This window comes from Cucurbita maxima, unplaced genomic scaffold, assembly GCF_002738345.1.
Source record: "Cucurbita maxima cultivar Rimu unplaced genomic scaffold, Cmax_1.0 Cma_Scf00006, whole genome shotgun sequence".
NCBI lineage: Eukaryota > Viridiplantae > Streptophyta > Magnoliopsida > Cucurbitales > Cucurbitaceae > Cucurbita > Cucurbita maxima.
This window is the reverse complement of record NW_019272022.1, coordinates 4,571,938-4,590,051: the sequence shown is the minus strand read 5'-3', so window position 1 is coordinate 4,590,051 and position 18,114 is coordinate 4,571,938. Positions and strand designations below refer to the sequence as shown.

Genomic DNA, 18,114 nt, shown 5'->3' with positions numbered 1-18,114 from the left:
AAAAAAAAAAAAAAAAAAAAAAAAAAAAAAAAAAGAATCCATTAAAAGTAAGAAAAAACTCAACAGTTTTACATGTTTACTACAACAAAATCCATGTAACCTATGTATACATCATCAACTCTAAGGAGGAAAAAGGCAGAAGGAAAAGATACTCACCTCAACACCAAGCAGGAAGCAAACTATGAAAATAGTGCGCTGCTCAATAATGCTCACAATATGAACAAAGGATAACAAGTTCAAGCAATGATCAAACTCTAGTTCCGTGTTGTATTTATTATAATGCTATGTCGTTTTGGCAATGCGTACCTTTTCTTCTTCTTCGCTAACTACGCTTTCAGATTCTGTCTCTTCGACAGTGTCCTGAGTCTCAGAGATTGTTTCTGTGTGAAGATTGCTGGCGAGTACACCATCGATAACGGATCTGGGAGTATTTGTGGCGTCGCTAGTGTTTTTTGCTCTAACAGAGTCAGAACCGGGACTACTGTTGCCTGAAACTTGTTCGTCCAATTGATTGGAACGATTCAAGGCATGACAATGTGGGCAGTAGTATGTAATGAATGGGAAATCTTCCCTCTTGACAAGTCCTACAGAGGATAAAAAAGAGATAAAACTACAATCATCCTTGTTCTGCGCATGTATTGAAGAAAAGAGTGTGTTGAAAAGGGTAGATAGAATAGGATCACTCACCATTGTGCATATGGCAGTTGCCACAGATGAGTGCATAAGACTGCATTGGATCCTCTCCGACAAGCAATGCAGCGATTCGAGCTAACCATCCTCCATCATTCACAGCTGGTCCTTGGGGATTGTAATGATCGACAACCAACTGATTAGCCTCAGAAGCCTGACGACCTTCAAATACTGCAGATCGTCGTGCAGCTTCATCATGATGATGCAACGAACCACTACCCGCGCTACTGGAACGGGAGTGACCTTGTTTTCTGTTCCGAAGCCCACCACCAGGTGGTACAAATTCAACGTCATTGCTCTTCCCTGACGGAACATTAAGATTTGATTCATCGCCCAAATGAACCTTTAAGCCTGAATCTGCTCCCAACTTGGAAGCCAATACAGTTGCAGCGGCTGCCTTTGCCGCAGGGTCAGGGTCATATCTCTGTCAGAAAAAGGGGAACATAAACTATCTATATGGATCCTCATCAGAAAAATCAAGAAGATGATGGGGCTATGAAGATCAAAAAGGGCTGCACCACTTTAGCAATATTGTTCAAACCAGTTGGAAACATGAGCCTCATAAACAAACAACAGTCATTCCCAGAATTAAGCTTTAAACCCCAAAAGACCATCTTGGTGTCATCTTATCATCAAATAAAACAGAAGATTTCCAGAGCTTAAGCAAACTTTACAAGAACATTTTTCATTTACTATCCACAATTGTAACAAAGAGGTTACATACTTGATAAGGAATAGAATATCAACCAACTTACATCAATATTAGCATGCGTCCATTTAGTCTAATAGTGATAGGCAGATATCGAAAATCCAATTTAACGACTTCCTAAAGTACGCAGTTATTTAAAAAACAGGAAAGTGTGCTTTGAAGAGTGTGTAAACTGATAAGGTTTAGATAGATAGATGGTCTCTTTAGATATGCAAGAGACTCAAAGATAAAATAAATCCCATGCTAAGAGAGGAAAATATAGTGGATAAACAGAACAGAATTACCTGGATGAGCTGCTGAGTAATGTAATAATTAGTCTTTTCCTTAAGTTCATCAATTTTAGCTTGCCTTTCAGCTCGCAGCCTTTCAAGAGTTTTCTGGTCCTTCCGATCACCTATTAAGTTGTCAAAAAGTTATAAATCCATCAATATTCAAAATTATCCTAATTTCCGACATGCCACCTGACCCAACCCGACAATTTGAGATAAGGTCTTAAACATCATCAACTGAGATCACTTAGTTAGATAATCATAACCAAGACAGGAGAATAAATCTCAAATTGCCTTTCAGTCGAAAGACAGACAAAATATCAATAGCAATAGAAAGAAGCAACACTACTAGAATCTAGATGGGGCTCAAGAATGTTCACTTCATATGTTCATTGTTGGAAGCAGATGGCAGATACAAGTGTTCATCAGTAGAACACCACCTAATTCTAGGCAGAATGCACAATCTTAAGAAAGCAAGAATTACAAGAGATATCCATCACTACAAACTAAGAAAAATAACAAAATAAAAACAGCAAACACACAACCTATTTTACAGCCTAAAAATTGTGTCAGGACACCAAGTAAATGGAAGAAAAGTCAGGCTTCAGACGGAGGTAAGTTAATTCTGATGCAACACATTCTCTGTAGCATTCTAATGTTTTATACCTTCCATCTAAAAATTTCTATGACAAACTGCGTAGAAAAATAGAAAGATTCCTATGGTGGAAAAGGTCTTTCTACGTACTTTCACCCTGGGAAACTGAATAAAAATGATAAACTGAATGACAAGTTACCATTGATGCTGCTATCTCATCATTTGTGTGCATTGTGTTAAAAACAGGATATAAATCTATGACATCTCTTCCTATATCGAGTTTGTCATAAAAAGTTTCAGCAAATTTAATATGTACTGTACTCACCCTTCATTGGTAAAATATTTTCTGGACAAGTCTTAAGGGGTCCTATCATCAAAAGAACTTTTTCAGAAAGCTCATAATGCTGGTCAAAAGCCACTCTAAACTAGTATTCTATTAAACATAAGACTATTCTTATTCCTGCTTTGGCCTTTGAGCTTCATCTCCATGCCCAGGAATCATGCACTAACAGCAAGCAAACTCAATCAAATTAGCTTCATTATTTTCCAACTCAAGCACACTCGATAACGGTTAACCATTAACATAATCGCTATTTAACAAAGAAATAAGATCAATTAAGACAAAAGTAAAGAGTAAGCACAGAGCATAATCAAACAGAACCCTCAAATACGTCAAGGGAATGAAGAAAAATAAAAACCCTATGGAGAAATGCCAATAATAGAAAATCAAGTAGAAACTTACACATTCTTGTGAAGCTAAGAAATGTCGTATAAGCCAGAGTTGATAATGCAGGCAAAAGAAACATGGGTAAAACTCTAAACGCCCTCATCTTCCAGTTCATATCTACAGCTCTTGTAGTTATGATAGCATAACAGACTGCAATAATCTGAAAATTGTAAAAATATATATATATATATCACTGAAAAATCCTTCAGGAAATCTAAATTAAATCCGCAAATGAATTCTTTTAGAAGTATGTACATTGCAAAGAGATGAACAGAGTTGGATGGACAAAGAAGTCTTATGTAGAATGCAATTCAGCCACATTGACACAAACTACCGCAAATGGTATAGAAAAAGCAACCTAACGTAGTCGATCAAAACAGTGGCAATGCTGGAAAACATACTATTACTAAAAATAAAATCGAAAAACAAGATTACCTCAAAAATGACAGAAAATATAATAAGATTTCTGGCCATTCTCCGCCAGGTTAGGGATCTACGCTTCAACCTAGCAAGCACAGCAGCTTCTTCCTTAGAAATGTGTTGAAGTCTCTTTTCAAAATCATCGCCACGTACTCGGAAGATACCATTCCAAAGCCGCGAGAAAATCCCCTGGGATTTCTTCTTCCCGGCTACATCCGCAACAGTATCCTTCTTCTCGCCTTCTCCCGCGGCAGCTTTTTCCTCGGCCATATCACAAATTACCTACAAAAATCACATATCATCAACACGAACACGAATACGTGAGAATCTAAATGAACATCCGACAAAAAAACAAACAACCACCGATTCTCCAGTGATTCAAGTAATTAAACACAAACGGATTGATCGACGAGTATCAGTTTCGCAAACAGAGTAAATTACCGGATGCGTAACATCCGCCGAACAGTCAGAAAACGAGAAGTATGAAGAAAAAAGCATCAGATCTAGAACACACCTGATAATCGTCGATCCGGATTTGATAACTTCAATGAATTGCTTCACCAATCGTCCTCCTCTCCGGATCACAGAGAGAGAGAGAGAGAGAGAAACAAAAATAAATATGAAATGGTAAACAGAGACCGTGATGGAGACGTAAAGCTGCGAGAAAATCAACCAGAAAGAAGATGGGAGAGAGAGGAACTGAATTCTTCGCGTAGTGAGCGTGTCGAGGGGAAATGAGAAAATTGAAAAAAAAAGAAAAAAAAAGAAAAAAAAGAAGGCTTCAAAATTCTTCAGGGCTCTCGCTTTGCTTCTTCATCTTCAGTGTTTCCTCCTCCCCCTAAGTTTCGTATTTTTCTCTCTCTTATTATTATTTTTATTATTTTTAATTTCTTTGCCTCGACTGGGCGGGCCCCACTTCGCACGTGCTCCACGACCTTCCAATTCCCAATTCGAACCCTTGCAATTTAATTCCAAAAGCCAATTATTTATATAAAATAAAAATATTTAATTTAATTTATTCAAATTATTTTTTAATCTAATCTTTTATTTTATATAGAATAATTTAAAATTCTAATCCCATCAATAATATATAATTTTTAGTTAATGAATGAATAACCATTGGGTTAATAATATTGGTGATTAAGTCATATATTAGGTTTTTTATATATATAATTGAGCCAATTTTAATTGATAAGATATTTTTATCGGTAAAATTTTGAAGCCTAATTTGTGATCGAAAATTGTTTTAAGAATGGTTTATGGGTTTTTTTTTTAATTAAAAATATATATATAATTTAGCAATATCTCTATTTTTTTTAATGGTATAAATTATAAATATCAAGTTGGGAAATAAAATGAGGTGGGAAATTATTTAATTTATTTATTTATTGTGACGAAGGAGTGGGAAATTATTGTTATTATAATAGGAAACTTAAATGAATAGAGAAATTTAATTATGACGACTCCCCCACCCACCGTTGGATATAAATTCAATACTAATTTTAGCGTCTATGCCTCCATCTATAAAAAAAAAATTAATTTATTGACTCTTCTTTTTAATTATATATATATATATCTTCATTTGCTTCAATTATAACATTTTAATTAATTTTCCAAATTGCATTAAACTAACCTCTAAAATTATTACACAAATAAAACCTCATTTTGTTAGTTTAGAAGTTAAATTTTGACAGGTAAAAGAATATGCCGCCATTGTTGAGAAGAAAGAGGGTGACTGTCACAATCAAAGCATTGAGATTATTTCCATTTTTGGAAGATTGTGAATCCTATATCTAATTCTGTTATCCCAAAATTGATGGGTTGCTATATATTATTACCATATATGCTTTGACTGTTGAGTCATACATTTTACCGTCGTAAAATGTAATGAAATTTAATATGCAAATAAGCTATTAGAGCTAAATCATTAAACAGTAAAAATCAGCCTTGAATTTCAATGTATAGTATGAATTAAATTATTACAAATTTAAAATACGTGAACTAATGGTTATAGATCGAAGTTCATGGACTAAATTATTACCTTCTTAAAAGTTCGAACGACCAAATAAAGTCTAACTCATGCATGAATGTATTGAATGTTTTCTAAGTCTGCTTATTTCAGGGTGAAAGTCATGAAATAAGATCAAAATAGAGTGAATAATCTTACTTGTAATGTCCAGGCTCTATGTAGTATCCTTCTCCTGTGAACAAAGCCATCTCTTTTCCTGCAAATCTTTTGGTCAAGAAAAGAAAGAATGGAGATTATGGAAGTAAAGTGTGGGGAATTTTAATTTACTTATTGCAGAATCTTGGCTTCGGGGACTTCCTTTCACCAGCTAGAAAATTCCACGTCGGTTGGGGAGGAGAACGAAACATTTTTTATATGGGTGTATAAATCTCTTTCTAGCCGACGCCTTTTAAAAACTTTAAAAGAAGCCTAAGATAGATTGCCCAAATAAGACAATATCGACTGGTAGTGGACTTAGACATTCCAAAATTCCAAAATTGTAGAGGTACAACATGTTCATTGCTAACATTTTTCTTGGGAAATGCCCCTAACTTTGGGTAACATTCATAGCTTTGGCAACCAATACGCCACATATTCACCCTCGGGATCGTACGTTTGCGCCTGACAAGTATATAATCGTTGTACACAGATTAGCATATACTAGAAAAGATACTTCCATAGGAAATGGGGGACTTGTAATCCAAAGAAAATTTGAGCCCAACAACGACGTATTGCCTACTTGACATAATTTTAGTCACTCTAGTGTCTTAGTCTACCATATCATAACCAATCCGATAAAGACACAATGAACAAAATTGATATGACCTATGAATGGCTTTGTAACAGTCCAAACCCACTTCTAGTTGATATTGTCTGCTTTGGTCCATTACATATCGTCATCAACCTCACAATTTTAAAACGTGTATACTAGAGAGAGGTGTCCATGCCCTTATAAGGAATGCTTCGTTTTCCTCTCCAACCGATGTGAGATCTAATAATCCACTCTCTTGGGGGCCAGCGTCCTCACTGGCACACCGCCCAATGGTTGGCTCTGATACCATTTGTAATAGCCCAAGTCCACCATTAGTTGATATTATCCACTTTTGCCCATTATATATCGTCGTCAACCTCACAATTTTAAAACATGTATACTAGGGAGGGGTGTCCATACCCTTATAGAAATATTTCGTTTCTCTCTCCAACCGATGTGGGATTTAACAAGTTGAATACCATTTATCCTGCAAGGACCGGTAAAAAAGAAGGATGTACTGTGCAAGTTTTTCGTGTTTCTACCTTGTAATTAGATTGCACTACAGAAATGTTGAACTCCTGCTTTGATCTTATTTCCTCTACCAACCTCCTAACTTTTGAGTCAACACAAACTGATTGTGGCACACCATCCAAAGAATAAGAAGGTGTTCTTAGAAGATAGATTTGCATTGTCTAGCACCTTTAAGAACAGCCATTCGCTTGGAAAACTTTTATAATGTACAAAATTCATTCAGAAGAAAATCTGCACTTACTTGCTTGGGACTAGCCAATGTGGTCAATGTAGGACTACTCCTCTCGATAATCCTCAACATTTTGTAGCGTAGCCAGGTCCTAACATCCCATTGATTGCTTGTTTCCTCATCAGTCGTGAATCCTAAATAGCAAGGGGAGAAAAGTAAAGAGATGCAAATGGTTGAACTCATCATTGGGTGTATCCATTCCTTGTACAATGTCTGGTTAATATAAAACAAGAAGAACAGGGAGCACCAATTTTCACCTTTTTCCAGAAGTTTACTCATAAATTCTGGAGAGACCTGCTTTCTCGCCCCCAATGAACCTCATGCCCTTAACAACCTGTAGAAAACAAATCGTTTGTCAAATCACAAAGAGAAAATTTGATGTAATAATAATAACCATATTAGAACAATCCTTCAAACATACAAGGATGGCTATTAAATTTTCTCAACTGTGTGGGCACCGAGGGCTTTTGCAAGAGAAGGGAGAATTTCTTCAGGCTTCCCATTATTGAATAAGCAAGTTAAGGCCAAGCATTCAACAATAAATTGTGCTCTCATTGCTGCCAGAAAGGGAGGAAATTATATAATCGTTGAAACGCTGAAATCTTAATTTTAAACAGCGATTCAACAAATAGCTTAAGAAATTTCCAGCATAATTCGTAACTTACTGCTACATAGCCATGAATTTTTTCAAAAATAGCCTCAATAATTTGGACTACAAGAAGAGAAGACGTGACCTAAACCCGATGAGCAAGAGCTCCATTACGCTCAAGTAGTAGTAATGAGCTATGAACATTACACGGAACAGAATCGCTTCATGATCAGTTACAACAAGTAATAGAACAAAAAATCCACCAGTTCAGATCTCAACAAGAGACGCATAAATTCAAACAAATTACACGATCATCTTTATCAGTAACAACAGTGAAGAAGATATTCAGAAACAAACCTCCAGTTTTAGGGAATCCGAAGTAGCAGGTAAAACCAAAAGATCTTGGATCAGCGGAATACACCGGCAACACAGCCTCGGGCGAAACCCAGGCCTTATACAGAGCCTCACTGTCCAGCACACGGAGGCCATTTCTGAACCAAACAAGGGCGATTCCTTTTCCTCTTTTAACACCCGAAGACGAAGGAGACGAATACCGCCGGAATAATTGTTCCGCAATCCGGTCCATCTCCTCCAATTCTAGGACGACGACGACCTAGAATCTAGCTTCGAGCTCGAATTCATGAACGAGATTCGTCGGAAAATTTGATAGCAAGCAGATTTCGAGGCAATTTGGGCCGCCGGTTTCAGAGAGGAAGAATTGGGGAGTGTTTTCAACAATTGAAGAGACGAGAATGGGATTCCATTCTTGAAATGCTGACACGTGGACTAAAGTTGCCCTTTGAAGATCTAATAAGCTGAGATGATGACACGTGTATTAAAGTAGGCTGTGACGTGGTGTTGTGTCTACAGAAGAACTTGCTTTGTTACGTTTGAACGCCAGCTTACAATTTTCCCGTTTAATAAAACGCGCGTAATTTTCAACCTGACCGTTTTCTTCGTTGTATACGAACGCCGTTTTAGAGGTCCGGTAATCCAAAATTAAAAGCCGAGCCCTAATTTAATATGCATTTTATAAATATTTTTAAAATCTAAACAATTTTTTTAAAAAAAAAGTAATAATAATAAATTGTTTGTGATTTTGAAATTTTGCTAAGAAATGAAATATGCTTTTCTGAAAAGGTGAAATATGTATTGAAAAAACCATGAAGAAGTAAACATAATTTTTAAAAACACAAAACTAACCTCTGTCACCTATTACAAATTTTCTTAAAAAAAAGTGAATACTGCTCAAGGGTTAGCCCCGGGGCGGAACTCCCCTCACCCTTTTCATTTTGATGAGCTGCATGTGGTACAACTACGTTAGATAGGGAAGACGATGCCTCATCCGGTGATAAGAGACTATAATAATGAAATGGAACTAAAAATACATGGACCAAAATGATATTTAAACTTCTAAATATTCATCCCGACATAATACTAAACTACAATAAAGCGTCTCTTCGAAGAAAAAAAAAAAGATACGAAAATACCATACGAACACTGCTACTAATGATGGTACTTCTGACCCTTCAGAATAGTCCATGACCTAAAAGAATACATATATTCAGAATAAGCATTATATAATACAAAAAGCTTCGCAGATGCAAAGATGGTGCATTGTTAGTTTTGTGTGCTTTTCAGGGTTGAACTGAGGTTTGAATAATCTCTAGGCGGAGATAGAGAGAAAGAGGAGCATCATGATTCTTGGCTGATTTGAGCAAAACTGAAAGTCCCACAGTATTTTATATGTCTAACCTCTTGAGTTCATTATAAACCAGAGGTTCATTATTCGCCGAGATTCTCAAGAAAAAAAATAGAGATGTCTCCTACATTATTCGTAATATGAGGAAGTATCGACGTAATTTCATAATCATTCGGTCTGAATGCTATAAAAAGAACATAAGTAAGATGAAGAAATGGGAAGACCTAGGATGTAGAAGATCATAATCTGAGTAATTCGGGGATTTGGATTCCTATATATTCACTCTGCAATACTTAATACTTGTTACTTTATTGTACTAGATCACATTAATGTAAGTGGATACTCCACCCAACACATCATTTTGGGAAAACTTTGCTTGAGGAGCATTTGATGTTGCAAATGAAACGCGAAATGCACTAATGATTAGAAGAGAAGGAAAAAAAAAAGTACCTGTAAAGTTGTTCCATAAGCACAAGTACTGCAATTTGATGATTTAAGACCATGGAGGACAGCTTGATCGATACGTTAGCTCGTTGTCGCAGTTGTTGTCCATGGCCATAAGGTCCACCAATGCAAAATGATAATCTTGAAGCACCCTGCAGAGAAGAAGAAACATAAGAAATGCCATTTTCATTCTGGGATGCACCCATAGTTCTAACAAATTTGATTACAGAAACAATTAAACCATGGTGATTAATACAAAACTTTATTAACATCAAATTAGAAAGCAGGAGACTGTTACATATTAAGATCTAGACTGACATGGAGGTGGAACATGTGGGCTGGTTTAACTTAGAGGTGCCTCAAAGCAAAACTCTCAATTTCTAGTCCAAACTCCTCGGGTCCTGTTTGATAACTATTCTGTTTTTGAAAATTATGTTTATTTTCGTATCATTTCTCTTGAGAAAACAAATTCTTGGCCAAGATCCAAAGACAAAAACACGTTTTTGAAAACTAGTTTTCTTAGTTTTTCAAAACTTGGCTCAATTTTTAAAAATAGATGTAACAAGTGGATAACAAAACAAGGAAATCCATAGGTGGAAGTAGTATTTATAAGCTTAATTTTCAAAAACAAAAAACCAAACCAATCCGTTCTCAAATGGGGCTTTAGCAACTAACTTTGAACTTTGAACTATTAGGAATCAATCTAGTAAAGATGAATTGATGATAACAATGCAACCCATTGATTTGAATTGGAGATGGTACTCACTGTATTGCCTGCATCTGCCACCAACTCAGCCATCTGCTCGGAGGATATCTCTTTCCCATTCTCATCCAACATCACAACCTGAAGGTGCATATGCAGAATGGATATGGTACACACTGTAAGCAGTAAGCACGACCATTATAAACTATTTTAAAGATCAGTTTTAGAAGAAGGGCTAAAAATAAAATCAAAGCACATAGCAAACTATATTTCTTTTCTGAAAAAGAAGCACTATGATCCATGTTTTTGAAGTAAAAAGTACAAGAAATCAATGTTCTTTCACACTTTAGCTGGCAAAAGAATGATGTAATTGAGGGATGGAGAAAGAGATTTGTAACAGTCCAACCCACTCCTAGCAGATATTGTCCTCTTTCGGCTTTCCCTTTCAGGCTTCCCCTCAAGGTTTTAAAACACGTATGCTAGAGAGAGGTTTCCACACCCTTACAAAGAATGTTTTGTTCCCCTCTCCAACCGATATGCAATCTCACAATCCACCTCTTTCGGGGCCCAGCATTCTCGTTGGCATTCGTTCCCCTTTTCAATCGATGTGGGATCTCACAGGGAAAGCTCTAAACTAGTTCTAAACTAGAGAGAGGTTTCCACACCCTTGTAAAGAATGCTTTGTTCCCTCTCCAACCAGTGTAGGATCTCACAATCCACCCCTTTTGGAGTCCAGTGTCCTCTCTGGCATTCGTTCCCCTCTTTAATCGATGTGAGGTCTCACAAAGAGAGTTCTAAACTAGTTATCAAATAAAAGAGCACAGCCAGAATAACAAAACTCGTAATGATTCGACGAAAATGAATGTTATGAGATAAACCCAATCGTCGGACTTGAGAAGATTCACAACAGCTATGTCTTCATCATCAACCTGAGCTCTGGCATCCCTATAATACAGGAACGAATCATAGAATGAAAAGCATTCATTAAGATTAGCATCATTCATCAGAGATTGAAAGTTCGAGAGTAAATAAGAAGACTGATAAATGAAAACCAACCGTACAATCACATACCGCGTATTTCTAGGATTTGATCGCAGTTGAACATCTTCCACATTACAGTAGTTATTGAGCTTGTCAATATACTCATCAATGAGAAGCTGAACGCCACGAGACCTCTTCTTCCCCACAGTTAAAACGCGTATCGGCACCGCTCTCTGTTCATTGTCCATAAAAGCCTAATCTCAGTTAAAACTCAGTCATCCAGAGCCTCAATCACACTGAAATCTCAGCCAAATATATCAGATATTAACAAAATGGAATTGCAAAACTCAACTAAACGCCAATCGAACGACTGAGACCGTAAAAAGGAAAAAGAATCACAACGAAGACAAAAATCACACGAACCAAACAACGAAACTAAATTTACAGAAAGAAACAAGAAATGTACCACAGATTGACCGGTGTACTTGCAACGTCCAACTGAAAGCTCGAAATCGGAGAAACATTACACAACGCCAGTAAGAACATAGACGAACAAAACCTAGGTCAAATTCTAGGGGTTTTTTTTTTTCCATCTCTTGTAGAGAAAACGATGATACCTGAAGGAGAAGCGGAAATGGTAGCACAGAGAGCAGTAACCATTGATAAGAAGCCGATTGCAGAAACCAGACCCCTCGGGCTAAGACGGAGATGACGACGTGTCAGTTAGCAAGTTGCCCCCGTGAGAAAAAGAGAACAAATTTTATTAAAATTACGAATTTTGCGACAATTTTATTTTGGCTAAATTATATAAAATCCAATTTTGTCTCAATGATATTCAAAAATTTTCATAAATATATATTAAAAAAAATCATAATTAAAAAAACCGTTAAAAAAATATTTAAAAAAACGTCAATATTTTTGTAGTACCCTTATATTTTTAAATATTTTAAAAATATCTCAATTTTTTTTAAAAGAATACTCCACATTTAAAAAAGACAGCTTTACACGACACCTACGAAGATTCTAACCATAACCTAACTAGTACGAGATTCTACAACCGGGCAAGAAAATAGAAGGCCTCCGCCCGTTACCATCACATTAAGGACAAGTTTTCTTATCTCCACAATCGAGTTTGAGATTGTCACCTCCTGATATAGGCAAAAGTCGAGGATAATACTGGACAAACTATTGAGGTAAAACGTCCTTTTTAAAACATTTAATTAACGAGGTCTTAACCTCATTGTGGGTAGACTCGAAATATAACCATTTTTTTTTTTATTATTATTGAGGTGTGGCTCCACGTTTTTTATCGAGTTTTGTGTGGCTATGGAGAACTCGAGAACCTATCAAAGCTTCTACTCCATTTAATAAAACGTCCTTCCTCTACAAGTAATTTGATCTATTTTCAATTCAATTCAATTCATCGTTCGATTGCATTTAGAGATGATTAGGAAGGAACACCACTTAAGGTTGAGTGCTCAAAAGAGAACATGAAGAACAATATGGATATCAATGGTGAAGATGACAAAGGACAATAGGGTGCATGCGACGACACACCGACACCCGTCAAGAGGTAATATCTTTTTCGAAGGATGACAAAAATGGCAAGCAAATTTCGATGAGATCGGATTCACGGACGAACACTTTGAAAATCTGAATATATATAATCATTTGATCGAGTTAAGTAGAAGAAACTTAAAATGTAACTTCTATTACTAAACTATGATTTGCAAAACAAAGTTAAACTATACCCACAAACATTTTATTAAAAAATTAAAATTATAATTTATCAGAACATTCAATTATAAACTCAATTCAAATGGATTGCAAACAAGTTTTCTAAATTTAGATGATAAAGAAACAGATTTAGAGGAAGGAGTGTTCAACAGTCAGGCAACTCAACATGATTTTCTCATCTTCATCACTATGTCCAAATTTCAAACTATGAATCAACAATTTTCCCGGAAAAGAAAATTTCAGTGAGAATTTTACTGCCAGCCAAACAAACAGAAATGAGTACTCATACCTTTCAGCTGCTATAAAAATCCCGTTCCATCGTCACTGTGATTCAACAAGCTCAATGGTCTCGGATTTGGAGTGGATGCATTGAAAAAATTGAGAAAACAAGCAATCATTGAATAACAATGGATTCCAGAGCTATTTCCACTGCCGTTCTTGTGAATTTCCTCCTCTTATCCGCCGCATCGGCTTTCAATATCACTAAGCTCCTCAGCCAGTTCCCTGATTTCACCAATTTCAACGATTTACTCACACAAACCAAACTCGCCGATGAAATTAACAGCCGCTTGACTCTCACCGTCCTTGGTCTCGACAACGGTGCCGTTTCTAGCCTCTCCGGCAAGCCATTGGACGTCGTGAAGCGGATCTTGAGCGTTCACGTTCTTCTTGACTACTACGATACTAAGAAACTTGCAACATTGGCGAGCGATAATACTTCCGTTCTCACCACTCTGTTTCAGACCACTGGCATCGCCATGAATCAGCAAGGTTTTCTCAAGGTTACGCTGACTAATGAAGGCGAGGTTGCGTTCGGTTCCGCTGTGAAAGGAGCACAGGCCGAGTCGAAATTGTTGAGATCTGTTGCTGCTCAGCCGTACAACATCTCGGTTCTTCAGATCACTTCTCCGATTCAGGTTCCTGGAATCGATTCCAAGCCAAGCCACTCCACTCCACTAGCACCACCACCGAAGGCGTCTGCTCCGGTCCAATCTCCTAAAAAGGCACCGGCTCCGGCCGCCAAGTCTCCATCAAAGGCTGATGCTCCGGCCGCCAAGTCTCCATCAAAGGCACCGGCTCCTTACGCCAAGTCTCCATCAAAGGCTGATGCACCGGGCGCCAGGTCTCCATCAAGGGCTCATGCTCCGGGCGCCAGGTCTCCATCAAGGGCTCATGCTCCGGGCGCCAGGTCTCCATCAAGGGCTCAAGCTCCGGGCGCTAGGTCTCCATCAAGTGCTCAAGCTCCGGGCGCTAGGTCTCCATCAAGTGCTCAAGCTCCGGGCGCTAGGTCTCCATCAAGTGCTCAAGCTCCGGGCGCTAGGTCTCCATCAAGTGCTCATGCTCCAGGCCTGTCACCGAAGTCCGCTGCCGATTCACCAGAGAGTTCTTCGCCAAATCCCGCTGCCGATTCACCGGCGAGCTCTCCGCCAAAGCCCGCTGCCGATTCACCGGATGCGACCGATGACGACAAGTATGATGCGGCTGCACCAGGACCTAGCGATGATTCTGGCGCCTCAAGCGGTAGGTTCATCGGAGCTGCAACAGTTCTGGCGGTGATCTCGTCGTTTCTGGCTCTCTGAGCGCTCAAAGCCAGTGCGGTCATACTTTGAAGATTGAGTTGAAAGTTATGAACTAAATCAATACTTCTGCAATGAAATCTCAAGAGATTGTTCCCCAATAATTTCATTTGTAATAGTTTAATTAAATATTTGAATTTAGAAAAAATTAGAAGTTTAGTTCTTTTAATTTTAAAAGATTCAATTTTGTTCTTATGATTTAATATTTATTTTTTTTATAATTTAATAAAATCTCATAAAAAAAAATTATATTATTTGATAAAATCCACGAATAATTACAATTTTGGAAAATGGGCCTCTAATTCCATTTAGGCCCATTTATATAGTTCTCTCATAGAATCGAATGTAAGATGTTGGGCTTTAATGGGATGCTGACGGCCCACGACGAAACTTACCAGCCTTCCCCAAGCCCAATATCTCCCCATTTCCCCTCTCTAGGCCCATAACTATTTACGGCGATGCATTTTCATTTAAAAAAAACAAAAAAGAAAAAGAAAAAAAAGTGTTACAATTTTGATCACAATGTTGCAATTTTTACACGAATATATAATGCCCACATCAATTTCAACATAAATTTACTAAGAAATTCAAAAAAATTTAATGAGGGGCGGGTAATGTTGTAACCGCTAAGCTCACCACTAGTAAATATTGTTCGTTTTGTCCCATTAGTATAATTCTCTTTCGGGTGGGTCCTGAACATTGTTAGTAAATATTTTTTGCTTTGTCCCATTAGGTATGATTCTCTTTCAAGTAGGCCCTGAATGGAGAAGGCTCGAATGCCAACCGACGTCTGTTATTGAATTCACCCGATCCGATAGTACCCCATTTTTTGAATGTCCAGTGTCAAAGCCATTGAGTGGTTAAAGTCGCCAACATGCGTCTATTATTGAATCCACCCGACTCAATAGTACCCCATTTTATGCGTCTATTATTGAATCCAAACTTAATAGTACCCAATTTTTTGAATATCTAGTGCCAAAATAACTGAATAGGTTACAGTACCAAAATCACTGAATGGATAAGTGGGTTATGAATTCGAGACAAGATCTTTTTTTTTTGTTTTAAATAAGGAAAATGATGAAAACATAGGTTAGAAAAGAATCAAAGAAATTGACAAAAGAAAATGTATAGTGGAGTGGAAGATCCTTCAACTTACACCCTAATACTCTTATCAACGTGTGCATGCATGCTGCAGGGACCATATGCCCATGTGATGCCATGTGGGGTAACAAACTTGCATTTCATCACATTTCTTTATATATTACAATGCTCCAACACTATCACAGACAAGAATCGAATATGCACCTTTGAAATCTAAACAATGAACTGACAACTCGACTTTTAGTAACTTGATTCTTTTATAAATAGTGCGTTCGGGAGAGAATTATACTGACCTTCAAAGAGACGATTTTTTTCCTTTGAAACACGAGTATTGAAGACCGTGATGAAAACTTTGTTTATGGTTCTTGTGTCCTTTGACATTAGGTGTGTGTACTCATACTGAAACCAAGCCCAATTTATACAAAATTAGGTGTTTTCTGAGTCTAATATATATATATAAAAAAATTATTAAATTATGTTTAGATGGACTCATTAATTAAAATTATGATTTTTTTTATTAAAAAAATGATTAAATTATAATTTATTGTAGGAGGTCTTATCCTAAGGTCAGAAATGTACTTTTAAGACAATGAGACATCCAAAACAAGATATTTATTTTGTTTTGATTCAAATTTGTTCCCAATTTTATTAGTTTTATATTTTAAAAATTATTTGCTAAATAATTTATTTAATTGTTTTTTTGCAATATTTTCTTCTGTTTATTTATTTTTAAATTTAAAGGTGTTAATTGAAAATTTGGAAAGTTTTTAAGTAATTTTAAGATAATATAGAATTTTTTTTTATTAAATTTAGAAAAATGGGCCTTCCTTTATTATTATCATTATAAACTAAAATAAATGTAAATAATAAATGGGGTCGATATTGATCACGTGCTACCCTGGCTTAATCCAAAAGAAATTAAAAAGGCAATAAAATTTGACGTCGGTCTATTATCCAGCGTGGCAGCATGCAGTTGGTGCGTCACGTGAAATCCGCGTGTCCTCTTCTCCCTCCCGGTCCGAGGACCTGACAGCTCAGCGTCACGTGTTATTTTTCCTGGGTACATCGTATCATACAAACCCGTTTCCATCACTTCTTTTTCGTTTCCTTCTTCCAAGTGAGAGTGCTTTGCTTACCCAAGTTAGTGGGGCCCACACTTCTATTTTTTTCCAAATAAATAAATAATTTAATTGGTTTTTTTTTTTTTTTTTTAACAAAAAATCAGATAAATTTATTAAACGAACTTTCATTCGTTCATTGATACGAACACTAAAACTAGACGAATGCGTTGAAAATTACAATAATAATAATATCACATTTGAATGAATATAATGGAGGAAAAAGAAGAGGAAGAGGAAGAGGAAGAAAATTAGGGTTCTCGAACGTGGAAGACGTTAGGGTTTTTGACGACGAGATCGTACATGTAAACGGAGTTGAATTTGGAGAACTCCATTGGAAGAGAAATTAGATCAATGGAAGAAAGCTTATGAAACTGGAAGAAATCTGGATCGCCTTCGTAATATCGCTCCCATCCTAAACCTTCCAGAATCTTCTCAAGGAATCCGTAAGAACAAACCGGCTGCCCCGACGGAAGATGAACCAGAACCTTCTTTCTTCCGCCGCCGCCGCCGCCGCCGCCGCCGGAGGAGGAGTAGTCCGCTCCGGTGCCGGTGCCAGCGCCGGCTTGGGAGTGTTCCACGAGGCGCATCACGCCGTTTGATCGGAAAACCCAAACGCCTGACATTTTTTTCGCGGTGATGGGAATCTCAAATGTGTTGGTTTGTTGGAATGGATTGTGATTTGGAGGGATTTGAGTGAGCGGTTTATATTTATAGGGGAGAGGGGATGGGAATTGTGGGCCCCACTGCTTGCCTCTTAGATGTTTTTTTTCCCTTCCCTTTTTGGGGTCTTAAAATGAATTTTCAAGAAGCTGTTCTTTTTTTGAGGAAACTTTTATTTAAATATATATTATAAATTCAACGAGAAATTTAAATATTTAATATTTAATAATAAGAAATACATCTCAAATTACCGTTATGTTTATGGTTTCTTTTATTTTTTCATTTAAATTATTTTTGTTTAAAATATCACCCATTTTTAAAAATAAAAAATAAAATTATTTTCACAAAGGTGGATAGTTTTTGGTTAGTTTCTCTTTAAATACTTTTATTTTTTTTTTCCTAAAAAAAAGAAAAAGAAAAAACTTTTTGATTTGTTTTGAGTCAACTTAGATTGAATTAATAGAAATATAAGAATAAGAAAAAAAGAAAAAAAAAAAGGAATTTGGTCCGAGAATAGGATCACGAGCTGACCACGTGATGGGAAGTGGGGTGTGGTGAGTGTAGGGTTAG

The 18,114-nt window shown here is 36.8% G+C and overlaps 5 protein-coding genes across 11 annotated transcripts; 1 reads left to right on the top strand and 4 right to left on the bottom strand.

The window, feature by feature from the left end:
• Positions 1 to 120: 120 nt before the first annotated feature.
• Positions 121 to 4,259, bottom strand: LOC111481294 (uncharacterized protein At2g24330-like). The gene is made up of 6 exons (XM_023126720.1): positions 3,925 to 4,259; positions 3,426 to 3,692; positions 3,006 to 3,150; positions 1,684 to 1,793; positions 688 to 1,114; positions 121 to 584 (listed from the first exon to the last, which is right to left on the bottom strand). Exons 2-6 carry the CDS (start codon positions 3,678 to 3,680, stop codon positions 283 to 285), a joined length of 1,239 nt encoding a protein of 412 aa, XP_022982488.1. The 5' UTR covers positions 3,681 to 3,692; positions 3,925 to 4,259; the 3' UTR covers positions 121 to 282.
• Positions 4,260 to 5,611: 1,352 nt separating this feature from the next.
• On the bottom strand, positions 5,612 to 8,271 carry LOC111481298 (cryptochrome DASH, chloroplastic/mitochondrial-like). 4 transcript variants are annotated; one of them, XR_002718033.1, is made up of 5 exons: positions 7,876 to 8,271; positions 7,351 to 7,486; positions 7,187 to 7,263; positions 6,942 to 7,063; positions 5,612 to 6,039 (listed from the first exon to the last, which is right to left on the bottom strand). XR_002718033.1 is itself a non-coding variant. In XM_023126726.1 (4 exons), exons 1-3 carry the CDS (start codon positions 8,102 to 8,104, stop codon positions 7,201 to 7,203), a joined length of 402 nt encoding a protein of 133 aa, XP_022982494.1. In that variant the 5' UTR covers positions 8,105 to 8,271; the 3' UTR covers positions 6,840 to 7,063; positions 7,187 to 7,200. The 4 variants fall into 4 exon arrangements, 1 of the variants encoding a protein (XP_022982494.1); XR_002718034.1 differs by lacking the exon at positions 5,612 to 6,039 and adding an exon at positions 6,495 to 6,800; XM_023126726.1 differs by lacking the exon at positions 5,612 to 6,039 and having other exon boundaries at positions 6,840 to 7,063; positions 7,377 to 7,486.
• A 629-nt stretch (positions 8,272 to 8,900) lies between these two features.
• On the bottom strand, positions 8,901 to 13,509 carry LOC111481296 (putative RNA methyltransferase At5g10620). 2 transcript variants are annotated; one of them, XM_023126724.1, is made up of 8 exons: positions 13,375 to 13,509; positions 11,966 to 12,045; positions 11,815 to 11,846; positions 11,439 to 11,581; positions 11,246 to 11,312; positions 10,431 to 10,508; positions 9,671 to 9,816; positions 8,901 to 9,064 (listed from the first exon to the last, which is right to left on the bottom strand). In XM_023126724.1, exons 2-8 carry the CDS (start codon positions 12,006 to 12,008, stop codon positions 9,025 to 9,027), a joined length of 549 nt encoding a protein of 182 aa, XP_022982492.1. In that variant the 5' UTR covers positions 12,009 to 12,045; positions 13,375 to 13,509; the 3' UTR covers positions 8,901 to 9,024. The 2 variants fall into 2 exon arrangements, with proteins under 2 accessions (XP_022982492.1, XP_022982493.1); XM_023126725.1 differs by lacking the exon at positions 13,375 to 13,509 and having other exon boundaries at positions 11,966 to 12,186.
• Positions 13,485 to 14,757, top strand: LOC111481295 (fasciclin-like arabinogalactan protein 14). 3 transcript variants are annotated; one of them, XM_023126723.1, is made up of 2 exons: positions 13,485 to 14,142; positions 14,242 to 14,757. In XM_023126723.1, the coding sequence occupies exons 1-2, from the start codon at positions 13,493 to 13,495 to the stop codon at positions 14,663 to 14,665; spliced, it is 1,074 nt and encodes a 357-aa protein (XP_022982491.1). In that variant the 5' UTR covers positions 13,485 to 13,492; the 3' UTR covers positions 14,666 to 14,757. The 3 variants fall into 3 exon arrangements, with proteins under 3 accessions (XP_022982491.1, XP_022982490.1, XP_022982489.1); XM_023126722.1 differs by having other exon boundaries at positions 13,485 to 14,340; positions 14,407 to 14,757; XM_023126721.1 differs by having other exon boundaries at positions 13,485 to 14,757.
• A 2,336-nt stretch (positions 14,758 to 17,093) lies between these two features.
• On the bottom strand, positions 17,094 to 17,538 carry LOC111481300 (flowering-promoting factor 1-like protein 2). Its single transcript, XM_023126729.1, has one exon. It carries the CDS (start codon positions 17,505 to 17,507, stop codon positions 17,133 to 17,135), a length of 375 nt encoding a protein of 124 aa, XP_022982497.1. The 5' UTR covers positions 17,508 to 17,538; the 3' UTR covers positions 17,094 to 17,132.
• Positions 17,539 to 18,114: the final 576 nt, after the last annotated feature.